At 23.8% G+C, this 15,420-nt stretch overlaps 1 protein-coding gene across 2 annotated transcripts; it reads right to left on the bottom strand.

Moving 5' to 3' along the window:
* Positions 1–772: 772 nt before the first annotated feature.
* LOC129609216 (dnaJ homolog subfamily C member 5 homolog) lies at positions 773–14,707 on the bottom strand. 2 transcript variants are annotated; one of them, XM_055521143.1, is made up of 7 exons: positions 14,436–14,707; positions 14,239–14,377; positions 13,827–13,979; positions 13,469–13,603; positions 11,863–11,916; positions 2,744–2,921; positions 773–2,659 (listed from the first exon to the last, which is right to left on the bottom strand). In XM_055521143.1, the coding sequence occupies exons 1-7, from the start codon at positions 14,453–14,455 to the stop codon at positions 2,640–2,642; spliced, it is 699 nt and encodes a 232-aa protein (XP_055377118.1). In that variant the 5' UTR covers positions 14,456–14,707; the 3' UTR covers positions 773–2,639. The 2 variants fall into 2 exon arrangements, with proteins under 2 accessions (XP_055377118.1, XP_055377119.1); XM_055521144.1 differs by lacking the exon at positions 11,863–11,916 and having other exon boundaries at positions 14,436–14,702.
* Positions 14,708–15,420: the final 713 nt, after the last annotated feature.

The following is a 15,420-nucleotide window of genomic DNA, read 5'->3' as shown; positions in this document are numbered from 1 at the left end:
CTGTTAACAACTGATCTCTAATACATTAGTAGTGTGACTAATAATGTCAATTGCCTGTCCCATTATTAAAACTTTTCACATTTCCTTTTTTGTGCAAAATGGAAAATTTGGAAGAGCATAAATAAATTTTATTTAATGAAATTTGGATCTAGAAATATTATCAAAATAATTTGTTAAAATTATTAACAAATAATATAAATCAAAAATAATTTAATACTAAAGCAGTATTGTTGATCGGTTGCATGCAAAAAAATTGAATATGAAAACTGGTGACCGACTAGTTCAGATGAAATTGATGTTGTCGACTGACATTTAAATATTATTGATTACACCTACATTTTTAAAAATATAAATACGTCTTGTAATTTTATTCTATACGCGGCGCTAAAAACTAATAAAATATAAAACAAAAATTTATGCATATATTAAGAATATTTAGTGTACACCAAGCTAAAAAATAAAATTACTATAATTAATAAATAAAGAACACATTTTATAAGTTCTTGTTAATTAATTATTATCATCAAACTATAATTATGTATTTTTTTTTTTCTTTTCATTTATTTTATAATTATTTATAAAGAGGCTACATTATATTAGCAAATGTTTTAATTATTTTAAAAAATAATTTATAGAAATGACTAAATGGACAATTTTTATTTTATTTAATAAAAATCTTACTTAATTTTTTAGTTTTTTATTTTTGTTTTTTTTTTTTAATTATAAATTAAATTAATAGGTTATCATAACTCATTTTTTTTTTTGTGGATCCTTTTTTTTTGTTTTTTTTTTTTATTTATAATGTATAATTATATTAAATATTTTAATTGATTACACTTTTCGTTTACACAGTTTATTAAAATTTTCTATATAAGTTATACTTAATTATTAATTTATTATTGTTGTTTTATTTTTACAATTTTATTTTTTAATTAATTTTTTTCATATTTTTTTTTTTATTTTTTTTTTTCATAAAAGTCAAAAGTTTGTAGTAGTAAAGAAGAAGTGTGTAAAAGTAAAAGTGTAATTTTAAATAAAAAAAACAAATAAAGATATTTTATATATTATATTTTATATGAATGTTATAAGCTCATTATTATTATACATCAGATATTCATGACAATAATAATTATAAAATAATAATAATAATAATAATAATAATTACAATAATAATAAACATAATATAAAAAGTATGCAAAAACATAAGAATATGTAAAAAGTATTAGAGATATTCATTAAAGCAATAATACAAAAATGTATACTGATGATGAATATGCATTATATTTTTGAATATTCAATAAAAGTAAAATAGGTTCATATAATTTAACTGTGCTAATTATAAAAAATTATAGCATAATTGGTATAAAATAATATGTATATTATATAGTAATAATAATAATAATAATAATATTGATAATAAATAAAAAGAATACCTATATTAATTTAACAAAATGCCTTCAATTTAAATTTAATATTATAAAGAATTTTTTAAACAACTTGTTTTGTTTGTTATTTATTTGCAAGAAAATTTCAATGTTTATGATAAAATATTAGTCTTGGAAACTATTAATACAAAAAAAAATAAGAAAAAAATATTAATTTTATAATATGTATATGGACAAACGCAATTCCTTAAAATTTTTTTAAAGGAACACAAAATTAAATTAATTCCGTATTAGTTTCTAAATAAACTTATTAAACAGTTTAGTATACAACATTCTTTTTAAAAATTTAAAAAATTGATATGAAAGAATAGAAAAAAAAATTGTTTATTTAATTATTGACTACTACACCTGATGTATAACAGGTACTTTATATAGAATTTGAAAGTAATGTACTTAAATTACAAAATTGATGTTTTTCCATTTCAATCTTTATTAACTTTTCATTTTCTAGAGTTTAATCTTAAAAAAAAAAAAGAAAAGAAACGCATTATTTCTTTTATATTTGTTTTTTCTTTTTTAAAGACAAAATACAATCAATCACCAACACTTTTATATTAAATGTAATATTGTAACATATATATGGATATTTTTTTATTTATAATTAATTTTTTTTTTTATAATTTAATTTTTTTATAATAAAACTTGAATACATTTACTATTGTATGTATCGTACTTACATAATGAAATTAATTAACAAAACTATAAATTTTAATTTCGTCTTAAAAATTAAACTATACATTTTTTAATATATTATATATTTTAATTGAATTTTATTATTAAATTCTATATTAAATTATTATAATATATTTCTTGAATCCGTTTTTTTTTTTTTGTGAACTGTGAAGAAATGATGTAGTGGGTTGAATTCATATGTAAACGGCCTTTTAATTATAGTTTTATTTTATTATATATGTATATATAGAATTTTTTATACATTTTGAATTCATTTTTTTTTTGAATTTCTCAATAAATTTAGGAATTAAATGTTGTTTTATAATATATTTTATGTATGTATATATAGTTGTTTTTTTTTTCTGTTATCTTCTTGATTTATCAAGTAATTTGCATGTAAACTTTTAAAGATTTTCAATAATTTTTTTATTTGTTCAATATTTTTTTTTTTCATTTTTAACAAGTTTTCCATCATTATTTTTATAGTCTTGCATTTTTTTTTACCAATGACTTTTCTATTTCTCAATATTTTTGGTACATATCTTAAAATATGTGAAAAAAAATAGAGTTTTGTTAATGGAAATAAAAAAAAACAAAAAAAAAAATTTCAAATTAGTTTTAAAAACCTGGTGTATAAGTTGTTTGTTCCGTTGTATTTAATGAAGTTGCCTCGGTGGCTCCAGTAAACGGATTAGTTGGATTTGCTGATGGTGGTGGCATTGCAAAAGCTGCACCACTTTGATTTGTTTGTGATGTTAATCCATCTCCACCTCCACCACGAAAATCATCATCACCGAATTCCTCCTAAAAAATAATAAATTGGAATTTTTTGGAAAATTTTTTTTTTGTTTTTTTTTTTCTAAGCTTTTGCTTTATTACGTTTTTTTTTTCGTTTGTTTTTTCACTCACATTTAAGAAAAAAAAAATCGAAATACAATATGTTTAAAATACAAGAATATAGAAAATACATAAAATATACATGAAAAATTTATTTTAATATTTTCTAACTTTAAACATGTATCACTGTAAGGCTAAATATTAACCTCAGATAAAATATATTAAACAAGAAGAAAAAAATAAAAGTCACATCTAAACTATATAAATGAAATTAAATTAATTTAAACAGCCATATTTTGTCAATAATTTATTATTTTTTTTATATTAATATCGTACTACACGAAATTAATTCCTATTACCGTACAAATATTTTTGAGGATGATTTTATTTAACTACTATATAGGTCCAGCAATTAACTAAAAAAAAAACCATTGTTAAAAATATTTGTACACTCAAAAAATTGAACACCTCACATCGCAGAATCTTAAAGGAGATTTAGAAGAGTTGTTTATATTCCTTAAAGGTATATTAAAAAATATTATTCGATTCCAATTAATTAAGCTATGCTAAATGCATCAAATATATATATAATAAAATAATTGCTATATTATCTTTTGATAAAATTTAGAAAGAAACAAAATTTTCTTTAGAAAAAAACTAAAGAAAAATTAATTATTAAAAAAAAAAAGAAAATTACAATTCGAACTGCATATTTTGTTAGTATGTTATTTTCAAGATAAATTATGTTTAAAACAAAAATTTAAAAATTAATTTTAAAAATGCATTTATAAACGCCTCTATAGATTCCAAAATAGAAAAAAAAATTAGTTTGTTTTTGTTTAAGAGCCAAAAGAATTGAAGTAAATACAGTATACCTGGTACATGAAATTACCATTATTTTAAAATATCAATCAAAATTATAGTACAATATCAGCTACATAAACATAATCAACTATATACTCATAAGGTTAGATTTATTTCTGGTTAAAACTATTACTTTACTCACGAGACTATAAATAGAACAGTAACAACATCAAAAATCAAACAGTGACAAATCAAAATCACACTCTTTTATCACACATATTATATTGCATTGTACAAGCTTAAACAGAAATACATATTTTAAGTTAAAGCATAGAGAGTTTTAGCTGATTTTTAACAAATAAATGAAATCATGAAATTCAAAAATATTAATAATAATATTTTATATTTTATAAATTTAGACAAAAATTGCTATAAGTACATATATAGAAAAATAAAGTAAATAGGAAATCAACCGGTATTTAATCAATAAAGAGAAGCCTATAAAATACCCTATTTATATGATAAATAGAGTATAGTTGACAAAAAATAACAAAAAATTTTGGACTATAAAATATTTAATAACAAAGTGATTTAATAACATCCTCTCTAATATAAAATATTTACCAAAGCACGCATACAACAAACTCGAAGAATATCTTTACCAATTAAAATTATTTACTCATAATTAAACTGTTAAATTTTAGTCTTTATTCATTCAATTCTTCTTAAGAACTGACTACATATTATTCAAGTTTAAGTTAAGGTTTTTAATCAGAAAAAAATATTATAGGCATAATTATTAATATACCTGCATAAAACAATATGTTAAAGTGAAACCAATAACAATATCAAATAATGTATTAATACAATTAAAAGTAATGTTAATTTAATCATACGATAAAGTGCTTTGATACCCAAGTAGCAAATTAAGGAATTAATTTTTAACACTCCTCCTATCAACGCACTTTACAAATTCATCATTTTAACACAATTTTCATGTTTAAGTCTGTTCAGTCCTTTTGTTAAAACATCTGCAATCATCTCATGAGTTGGTACGTATTTGATTTCGATAAGTTTCTCATCTTGCATTTGTTTACAATAATGGTATTTTATATCAATGTGTTTCGATCTGTTATGATGAGTTGGATTTTTCGAGAGACTTATTGCGCTTTGGTTGTCACAGAATATAATTGTTTTATCTTTACAAAACGGAAGTTTTAAATCGCTAAATAATTTTCTTTGATACATAACTTCTTTAGCAGCTTCGGATAAACCTACATATTCAGCTTCCATTGTCGACAGTGCCACACACTGTTGCTTTCTCGATTTCCAGCAAATTGGAGCGCCACCAAATATGACAACATACCCATAACATGATTTTCGTTCACAAACGTCGCCTGCCCAATCTGAGTCTACATAACATTTCAGATCTTCTCCGGTTTTACTATATTTTATTGAATAATCAGGAGTACCTTTAAGATAGCGCAAAACACGTTTGGCAGCATTCCAATGAATTAATGACGGATTACTTGTAAATCGACTGAGCAAATTAACTGCATAAGCTATATCTGGTCGTACTGTATTTGATAGATACGATAATGCCCCAATTAATTCACGATAGGGCTTTTCAATCAATTCCTTGTTTGTAGATTTTGATTGCAATACGTGATTTAAGCTTGTATCTAGCGGTGTTGTTACAGAATTTGCATCTTGCATACCGAATTTTTCCAGAATTTTCTCTATGTATGACTTTTGATGAATTATAATATTTCCTGTTTCATTTTTACGCTCAACTGTAATACCAAGAATATTATTTGTTTCTCCCATATCTTTCATTTCGAATTTTAATGATAAAAGTTTTTTCATCTCATTTACTTTTTCTAAACTGTTTGATGCTACTAACAAATCATCTACATAAATCAAAATAAGAATAATAGAATTACCATCGTATTTTATAAACAAGCATTGATCAGCACTTGTTTGTAACATATTTAACGAAAGTAAATAGGTACTTAATTTCTTGTGCCATAGTCTTGCGGCTTGCTTTAGTCCATATAGTGGTTTTTGTAGTCTACACACTTTTGAAATATCTCGCTGAATATTTGGTATCTGTGGTAACTCCATATAAATTTCATCATCAAGATCACCTTGAACATAAGCGGTAACCACATCCATCTGATGCAAATAAAGTTCCAGCTCAGCACACAATGCAAATACGGTCCGAATTGTTTCATATCTTGCAACGGGTGAGTATACCTCGTTATAATCAATTCCCATTATTTGCTCACAACCTCTGACAACTAGACGCGCTTTATATTTCGGCGAGCCATCTGCATTCTTTTTCACACAATAAACCCATCGATTACCAAGTATTTTTCTATTTTTAGGACGTTCAACTATACGCCAAGTTTTATTTTTCTGTAGTGAATTGAGTTCAGAATCCATAGCTTCAATCCATAAATCTTTATCGTCAGATTTCATTACACTATCGAAGGATGTAATATTTAAAGGATCTGCTAATGCATAGTTTACTTCTTCATAAAGTTTCCGGGGCCTGCCCCTTTGGCCCGTTCTTATTATTTTCGGTCTGCCACATTTTCTTCTATTTTCAACAGAATTCAACTTTTTTATACTTTTCGGTGATTCAAATTTTTCGAATACTTCAATATCTGGTTCAGAATTCGGGGATAAAAATTCCTCATCTATATTTTCATCTATTTCGTGTTCATCATCAGTATTAACATTGTTTTGCTTGTCACAAGTTCCTTTTTGAAGAATTTCACTTTTGTCATTACCAACATCCAGAGGGTCTATCAGGTTTTTTTTTATTTCAGAAATATTTTTTAATTTAAAATCTACTTCACATATGTAATTATTTGGATTAAATATTTCAAAAAAATCGTAAATCGCGCCTTTTAATAATAGACCTGCAACCATCCCACAGACGATAACCTTTTGTTTCAGGGCAGTAACCAACAAATGTGTAAATTTGACCTTTCGCATTTAATTTTGACTTATTCGGACCTTTTTCCAGTGCAACCACCCTACAACCAAAAGATCTTAAAAAATTAATATCAGGTACCTTACCAAATAATATTTCAGTTGGAGTTTTTCCAGGTAAAGCACTACAAGGGCTGCGATTTCGAATAAAAGCTGCTGTATTTATAGCTTCCGCCCATAGACTTTTTGGTAAATTTGACTGCAACAACATACATCTTGACATATCTAATAAAGTCCGATTTGCACGTTCAGCAATGCCATTCTGTTGTGGTGTATATTCTACTGATAACTGTCTTGAAATTCCTTGGCTGCTTAAATAATTGTTAAAATTCTTTGATAGGTATTCTCGAGCATTGTCTGTGCGAAGAATTTTAATTTTCTTGCCAGTTTTTCGTTCTACCCATTTTTGAAACTTTTTAAATGCTTCGAAAATATCACTTCGATTCTTCAAGAAAGCCACATCAACATAACGTGATTTTTCATCGATAAAAGTTGCAAAGTAACGTGCTCCGCCTAATGATCGTACGCTAAAGGGACCACATATGTCGGAATGTATGATTCCCAATAATTCACTTTCACATTTGCTTGAATTTTTAAATGGTAATTGGGAAATTTTCGCCTTTTCGCATATTACACATCTCAGTTTATTTAATTTCAAATTTTCATCGATACCTTTTACCATATTTTTAACTTTAATTACGTCTTTAAAATTTAAATGACCCATTCTTTGATGCCACTTAACCAAATCATCATTTAAGGATTCATGTGCAAACATTGAACTTATTTTTTCTGCTTCTACAACGTATAAATTATTAATTTTATTTGCAACTAGTACAGAAGTATTATATTTATTTTTAAATGTAGCATATGTATCTTGAAAAATAATTTTTATACCATAACTGACAGCCTTGGAAACAGATATAAGATTATGACGTAATTTTGGTGAATAAATTACATTATGTAAAATAATTTTGTCAGCATTTCCCATTACCTTAAATTCAACTGTACCTGTCCCATAAGCTTCCATTGTATTGTTATCGGCAATATGTATGAAACGACGTTCATATGAAGTCCAACTTACAAATAAAATTTTTGTTGTTGCACATGTGTGCACTCGCTCCGCTATCTACATACCAATCGTTTGTATTAGTAACGCTCGTATTATCATGTATAACTGCACTCATTGCTATTCCTTTTGAATGATTTCTATTTTTCTTCTTTTTACATTCACTACTCTTATGGCCATGCTTTTTACAGTAAAAACAGTTACCATTAAATTTGATTTTATCAGAATTATTTTGGCCTTCATTATTTTTGCTAAACACATTTTTGTTACCTGAAATTTTGTTTCTATGCACATTTGAATAAAATGCATTTTGATTACTTTCATATTTTTCACCAGCACAGTCCTCCCTTCTATTTTCTTCGTCAATTAATTTAATTTTCAGCACGTCTAATTTCGGTAGCACGTCTCGACTTTCAATCGCAATACAAAAATTTTCATATTCTTCTGGTAAGGTATTTAATATCATAATAGTAATTAATTCAGAAGGAAGCTCCACACCAACCTCCTCCATTTGATCCACGCTACTTTGAAAATCCCTTAAAAGCTCTGTCATTGTTTGATCTGATTTCTTTTTCATTTGAAACAGCTTTTTGTATAACATGATTTTTCGTGATGGCCCTTTTGAACGATGAACCTGCTCTAACATAACCCAAGCTTCGTTCGAAGTTTTTGCCTTTTTCACATACTGCAATTGATTTTCTTTTAATGCCAATACAATTAAAGCCAATGCCTTTTCATCATATTTATCCCACGTTTGAATGTCATGAAAATTGCTTCCAGATGAACTTTCACCTTTTTCTAGAACAGGACGTATTTCACTTCCACTCACATAACTCCATAAATCATTATATATTAATACGCTGCGCATTTGCAATGCCCACGATTCATAGTTATGGTCATCTAACTTTTCTATATTCGCACTGGAGTTCATTTTATTATATATATATTCAAATCCGCTTTATTAAACAAATACCCGATAGTATATATATTTCTATTACAATAAAAAAGAACAATTATTTCGAGTACCACGCGGTGGCCTTATCTGGGCCCATAACCTGTTAAATTTTAGTCTTTATTCATTCAATTCTTCTTAAGAACTGACTACATATTATTCAAGTTTAAGTTAAGGTTTTTAATCAGAAAAAAATATTATAGGCATAATTATTAATATACCTGCATAAAACAATATGTTAAAGTGAAACCAATAACAATACCAAATAATGTATTAATACAATTAAAAGTAATGTTAATTTAATCATACGATAAAGTGCTTTGATACCCAAGTAGCAAATTAAGGAATTAATTTTTAACAAAACATTTAAACACAAAAAAAATAAAACAAAATAAATTGTTTTATTTGTAATTTCTTAAATTACGACCAACCTACCTGAATCAAAGATTTTTAGTTAATGAAAAATAATTCAACTCAGAAAATTTATAGAAAAAAAATAATTTTATATTTGATTTATTAGGTTAAAATTTACTATTTTATTGAAAAACAAAAGAATTTCAAGAAAATTGCTCTAATTTTTATGTTTAAACTAGTATATGTTAATTGTATATAAAAAAAAAAAACAATTTTTTAAGTACATACATACATATATGTATATAACAGTGTACAAATAACAATGTGTTAAGGTTTTTTTTGAATATCATGTAAAAATAAAAATCAATCATATTGGCCCCTTTACACTTTTTTTCAAATTTTTTTCGGAAAAGTGCTGAAAATGGAATTTTTTTAATATAGCAGTTTAGCGTAGCTTAAAAATCAAAATGTTTATAATTAATTCAATAATATCATTAAAAAAAATTAAGTATAATAATATTAGTTAGTTTTTATGAAAAAACAAACGAATATTTCTCATATTGTATTTCCGAAAATTAAAATTGGAAAAAAAACAGATTATTTTTTTTATTATTTTTTACTATTTTTAATTTTTTTTTAATTAAACTATAGTTGCTTATTAGTTATTTTTCCATTAAATTTTTATATTTTTAATAATTAATTCATCTACTAGAAATTTTTAAAATTTTAAAAATTTTATAGATTTTCTTGCATATAACATAAAAAATTTTGTATGTGTTTAAAAGTGTTATTTATTACAATTAAATTTTTTTCAAATCATTTTATAGAATTATAGAATATAGATTGTTATAAATGATATTAATAATGGTTTCAGTATATAAACAAAAATTGTAATTTTTCACAAAAAAAAAGCAATATACATAGTAAGTAGAAAAAGAAAACATGAAAGGTACAAAGTAAAGTACAAAGAAATTCTAACATTTAAAAGTATTAAACCGTTTACCTCAAAACCAATCAACAAACATTAAATAATAATGTATATATATACATGTATATATTACCAAATTTAAATAATGACTTGACTTTTTTTATTTAGTTTATAAAATTAAATTAAATTTAAAAAAAAAATATATAGAAAGAATTAGTAGTTATTCTGAAATATAATCTCTCTACCATTGGTCAAAATATTTCTAAATTTCAAAAAGAAAAACACTTATATAATATTAGTTGTTATTATTTACTTTAAAAAAAATATACACCAATATTCTGTCACTCGCATCACTTAATGTGACAAGTTGTTTTTCAAAAGTGTTGTAATTTCCAGAATAAAATCAATTACAAAATTTAAAATTTTGTACTGTACGATAAAATACTTTTCAATAACATCCCATTACATCAAGTGATGCGACTGACAGAATGTATAGGTGATAATTTTAAAATATGTACATATTTTAAAAATTTTTATATAAAAATTCATGTAACTAACATTTAAATTTTTTCCCTTCTGCTTTCTCTTTTTATAGATATAAAAAAAAATATATTTCATTATATTGTTTGTTTCGTCCTTACTAATTGTTAATCATAAATCAGTCTAAATTTCCAAGTATAGGAAAAAAAAATGAAATGTAAAACTATCCCTGTGCCAAAATTTCTCAAGGTTAAATTTTTATTAAAACATTACATTACATATTTTGGAATCGTTGGCACAAAGATAATTTAATATAGATTTTCTTTCATTGATGAACGAACGAAGGAAATTTCCGATGTAAAATTGTAAAAAAATTGACAAAATTTTTTTTAAAATGTCATTTTTAAAAATTTGCTCGAGGAATGAATATTAAACACCACGCTTTGGTGAAGCGCATATTACGCTCTAGTGAAATTTTTTTTACGTTTAAATTGTTATTGCAGCAATGCAAAGCTATGCTTCGATACGGTAATACATTAATACACAACCTTTTGCACTAATCAGTCAAGACCCATTATGTTTTATTTTTCTCATGTATAGAGAAATATAGAATGACTTTTAGTATTGTATCATATTTTCCCAATGTATGTACATACATACTACATATGTACATATGTATATACATACGAATCGATTTCACAGAATTGAATTACATTTTTGCTTACTTAAGATTTCTCGTGAAATTATGATTCTATTAATGTGAATTGAAAGATTAATATCGTCAATTTATTTAAGATTTATGCTGAATTTTCTTTTTTAAATTATTTTTTTAATAAGAAATTAATTTTTTTTTAAACATATGTACATACATACATACATTGTCAAGCAAACGTTTTCAATTTTGTAAATTCCCTTATATTTTTATCGTACTTTTTTTCAAATACATTTATGTATTAGAAATATATAGTACGTAGCATCTAAGTATGCTTTAACACAAAAAAAAAAATTCAATTTTGAAAGATGTATTTAGAAAAAGAAATGTGTATGTATATATGTATGCTTGTATGTATAAAAACATTTTAATTAAAATAAAAACAAAAACATGTATGTCAAATTTGAATTTGTTTTCAAAATTCGATTTTTGTTTAAACATTTTAAATACGAAACAAATAAGAAAAATAAACGTTTAAAAGTAAAAAAATAGTATTTATAAACTAAAATTAAAATGAATTTGAAATATATGAGTGCATTTTTAATGAAGAAATACTCGAAAGCAAAAAATCAAAATAAAAAACAAAAATACTTAAATCAATTCTATACTTACTTTTCTGAGTGGATCACCACTGACTACATTGTCACATCTGTTACCACCGTCAGCCTAGTTTTTTTTTTGTTTTTTAATGACATCAAAGGAACAACGAATAATATATGAGAACATTTATGAGATGATTAATTAATAAAAAAAATACACAAAAAATTTAAACCAATATCAAACTTAAAAAAATGTAGTAATTACTATTTAAATAAAAACATAAAATAATAAAAAAATAAAAATTTGGATTCAATCAAATCAAAAAGCTCTTACATTTGAAATTTTTTCACCAAGTTCTAACTAAAAATTTGTCATATAATTTTTTTTTTATTTTCAAATAATCTCCAATCATTAGTACAAAAAAAAATAAATAGCAAAAATTTAATATTAATATTCCAATTTGTTTAATAAAAGAAGAGTAGTATAATTTTTTAGCTCAATTCACATAATATTTTTGACCTAGTAGGCTATAAAACGTTTTAGTATGTTATGCTTAAATGCATTTCTTTAAATTTTTAAAAAATAAATAAAAACTTGATTTTAAAAAGCGTGACGTTGTTGTTAAATATTTTATAATTTCCGAAAATGTAAAAAGAAAATCAATAAATTGAATAAAATATATTGCAGCAACAAATGAAAGATTAACCTTGAATAAAAAATATTCTTTTTACTTATATACGTTAAAACGATTCATCCTAAAGTCATAATACGCAAAATATATATATTTATTATAAAATATTATATGTATATATATTAAAAAAAAAATCTGTGCAAAAACTTAATTAATTTCTAATTGAAACCGTATAATAAAAAAAAATTCAGAAACATGATTTAGTATTTGAATTAAATGTAATAAAGAAAAATGATTTAGCAAAAATGTGTAATGATTTCAATAAATTTTGCCGGTATTGATTTACAAATGAATTAAATTCTTTTTTTTTTTTTTATTGAAAAATATTTATGCACAACTTATCAAATGTAATTATATCTATCAAATATAAATAATCTTTTCTACTTAATGCATATTGGATTACGTTTTTTTTTATGTTCGGCAAGAAAAGTCAAGTCATAATTTATAATTTTCTGTTTGACTATTCGATATGACCAGAATTAAGGGGATCTCTATAATACAATACGAACTCAAATAAAAATTAAATTTTGTTTTAAATATTTATTTTTTGTTTCATTAATAAATTATAAAAATAATACTCAATTTTTATAATTCACAGATTTAAAAACTTTTATTTAATTAAGGTTTCCTATAAGTAAATTTGGGGAATTACCAAATTTATTTTAATGAAAAATTTAAAACATTTTCTAATATTGTCGTTTTTATAGTTGCATTAATTTTATAATCGATTAGCTTATTCATGATTTGTCGTTTTTCAGTCTATTTTTAATCAACTTTGATTTTAAAAGATTTTAAGTTAATCATAATCAAAAATAACTAAACAAGTTATCTTTGCTATTATCCGAAAGATAAGTGAATTTCATATATGTATACTTAAAAGTCGTATAAAATTAAATTTCTTTTATCAAAATTATTAATTACTTTATGTGAAAGATAAGACAAAAAAAAAAGAATTAACAAAATGAAAGGAAAATATTAAAAACTTACATTTAATGTTTGATAATCACGGGTACTTTCCATGTTGGGCGATGGTTTATATTTTCCACAACAGAAATTGCAACAGCAACAGCAGCAACAGCAGCAGCAGCATCCAGTTATGACAGCGCAACATAGGAACAAAGCCTATGTTCAAAAATTACACAGAAATGTTTTTCATTAATAATATAACAATTAATATAAATTTCAGAATAAAATTTCATTAAGTATTATTTTAAAGATGATTGATACACAGTCGTTTTAAATTTAAAAAATTTAAGATTTATACTAATGTACCTACACATCTACTTGAAAAACATGCATTTATTTGTAAATTTATAAAGCAGAATATTTTTATTTTTTTCTTTACCTTAACTGCGGGAGATGTCACAACGAAATATGCATTTACATTTTCTTCACCAAACTGCTCTGCTATGTATAGACCCAATGATCCATAGTTATCATAAATATTTCTTTTTGTTAAATCGCTAAGAATTGAATGTGCTCTATTAACTTCCTTAAACTGTAAATTACATATACATACATTAGTAGGTTCAAATATATGTATGCCATAATCTTAAAAATATTTTAATCGATAATATGATATACATAAATGTACGTATGCACATAATTATATAAAAATGTTTAGTTAATATCCACATTTTCTTTTTTCTTTGCATTGAAAATGACAATGAAACTTTTATTATATACACTTATTACAATGTTTAAAGTAACTAATTAAACTAAACCGTGCACTATAATAGTAAATTTATATGTTATACCTTTTCAGCAGCTTCCACATTATCAGGGTTTTTGTCAGGGTGATATTTAAGTGCTAATTTTCTATAAGTTTTTTTTATTTCATCTTGAGTAGCAGTTTTCGGAAGGCCTAATATTTGATACAATGAATCACCAGAAGTCCTAAAAAAATTTTCAATATTCAAATAAAATCAAAAACAGAAAAAATTTTCAAACTTACGATAATTTTCTTTTATCCATTACTTAAATATTGATTTTTAAAATTGTCAAATTTACTAAAAACAAACGTACGAGCCAATAATTTATTAAAAGAAATCGTATTTTTCCCAAAAATTCTTAATATTATTTACTGTAGAGAAAACAGTATCAAATAATTTCTAAACAATTGTTAATATTAAAAATATTCAATTTTATTTTTCTTTTCCTAATTGAATGTTCTGTCAACAAAATGAAGAAATTTTAAACGCAGGTGTGACAAATTTCTATAATTTCGCGCCGGCGTAAAACTATATTTAAAATGGCACTTCATTGTCTTCAATAAGTCATAAGATTGTCAAAATCAAAAAATTTGTAGAAAATTAATGGGGGTTTTCACACACGTTATTAAGTAGGAAGTTGAAGATATCTTCAAACTTTCAAATTATGCCAAACATGTTTTTGCTTACACATTTTTTAAATAAATACATCATTTTATAGCTTTTACTTATCTAGACAACTCTATGTACATACGTTATATATACTTTTTACTCTTTTATAATATATTCTTTATTATCCATCAAACAACTAGCAGGGACATTAAAAAAAAATTCTTTTAACCAGACCCTTTAGAAATAATATACCACAGCATCGGTGTAACACTGTCTTCAAAAAAAAAAATAAAAAAAAAAAAAAAAATACCAATCACTGACTGTTATTTCCACTCTTCTTTTAAACCTTGAATAGAAACAAAAAGGAGACATTGTGTAAAAACCTCTATTTTATTGGTAATTAATAGTGATATAACCTTCATGAAGGGTTGTACATAAAAATCATTACAACCCTAAAAATTTGATGGGAATATTTTATATTATAATATATGTAATATATAGAAATTACAAATACATAAAATATTTTGTGAAATTTATTCATAGCCGAAAAGTTAAATACTATTCAAATCCAAAAAATAATAGTGTAAACTTTAGATTGTACTCTAGACAACATGCTTC

Source organism: Condylostylus longicornis, unplaced genomic scaffold, assembly GCF_029603195.1.
Source record: "Condylostylus longicornis isolate FDR11 unplaced genomic scaffold, ASM2960319v2 ptg000038l, whole genome shotgun sequence".
Taxonomy (NCBI): domain Eukaryota; kingdom Metazoa; phylum Arthropoda; class Insecta; order Diptera; family Dolichopodidae; genus Condylostylus; species Condylostylus longicornis.
Note: the sequence above shows the minus strand (reverse complement) of the source record. Positions and strands in the feature narration are given on the sequence as shown.

What these genes read in the sequence shown, in the direction of transcription:
- LOC129609216 (XM_055521143.1), bottom strand. Translation starts at nt 14,455, where the DNA reads ATGGATAAAAGAAAATTATC. An exon ending in ATGGATAAAAGAAAATTATC is followed by an intron (nt 14,378 to 14,435) that starts GTAAGTTTGAAA and finishes AAATTTTTTTAG; the next exon opens with GACTTCTGGTGATTCATTGT. An exon ending in ATGTGGAAGCTGCTGAAAAG is followed by an intron (nt 13,980 to 14,238) that starts GTATAACATATA and finishes TGTAATTTACAG; the next exon opens with TTTAAGGAAGTTAATAGAGC.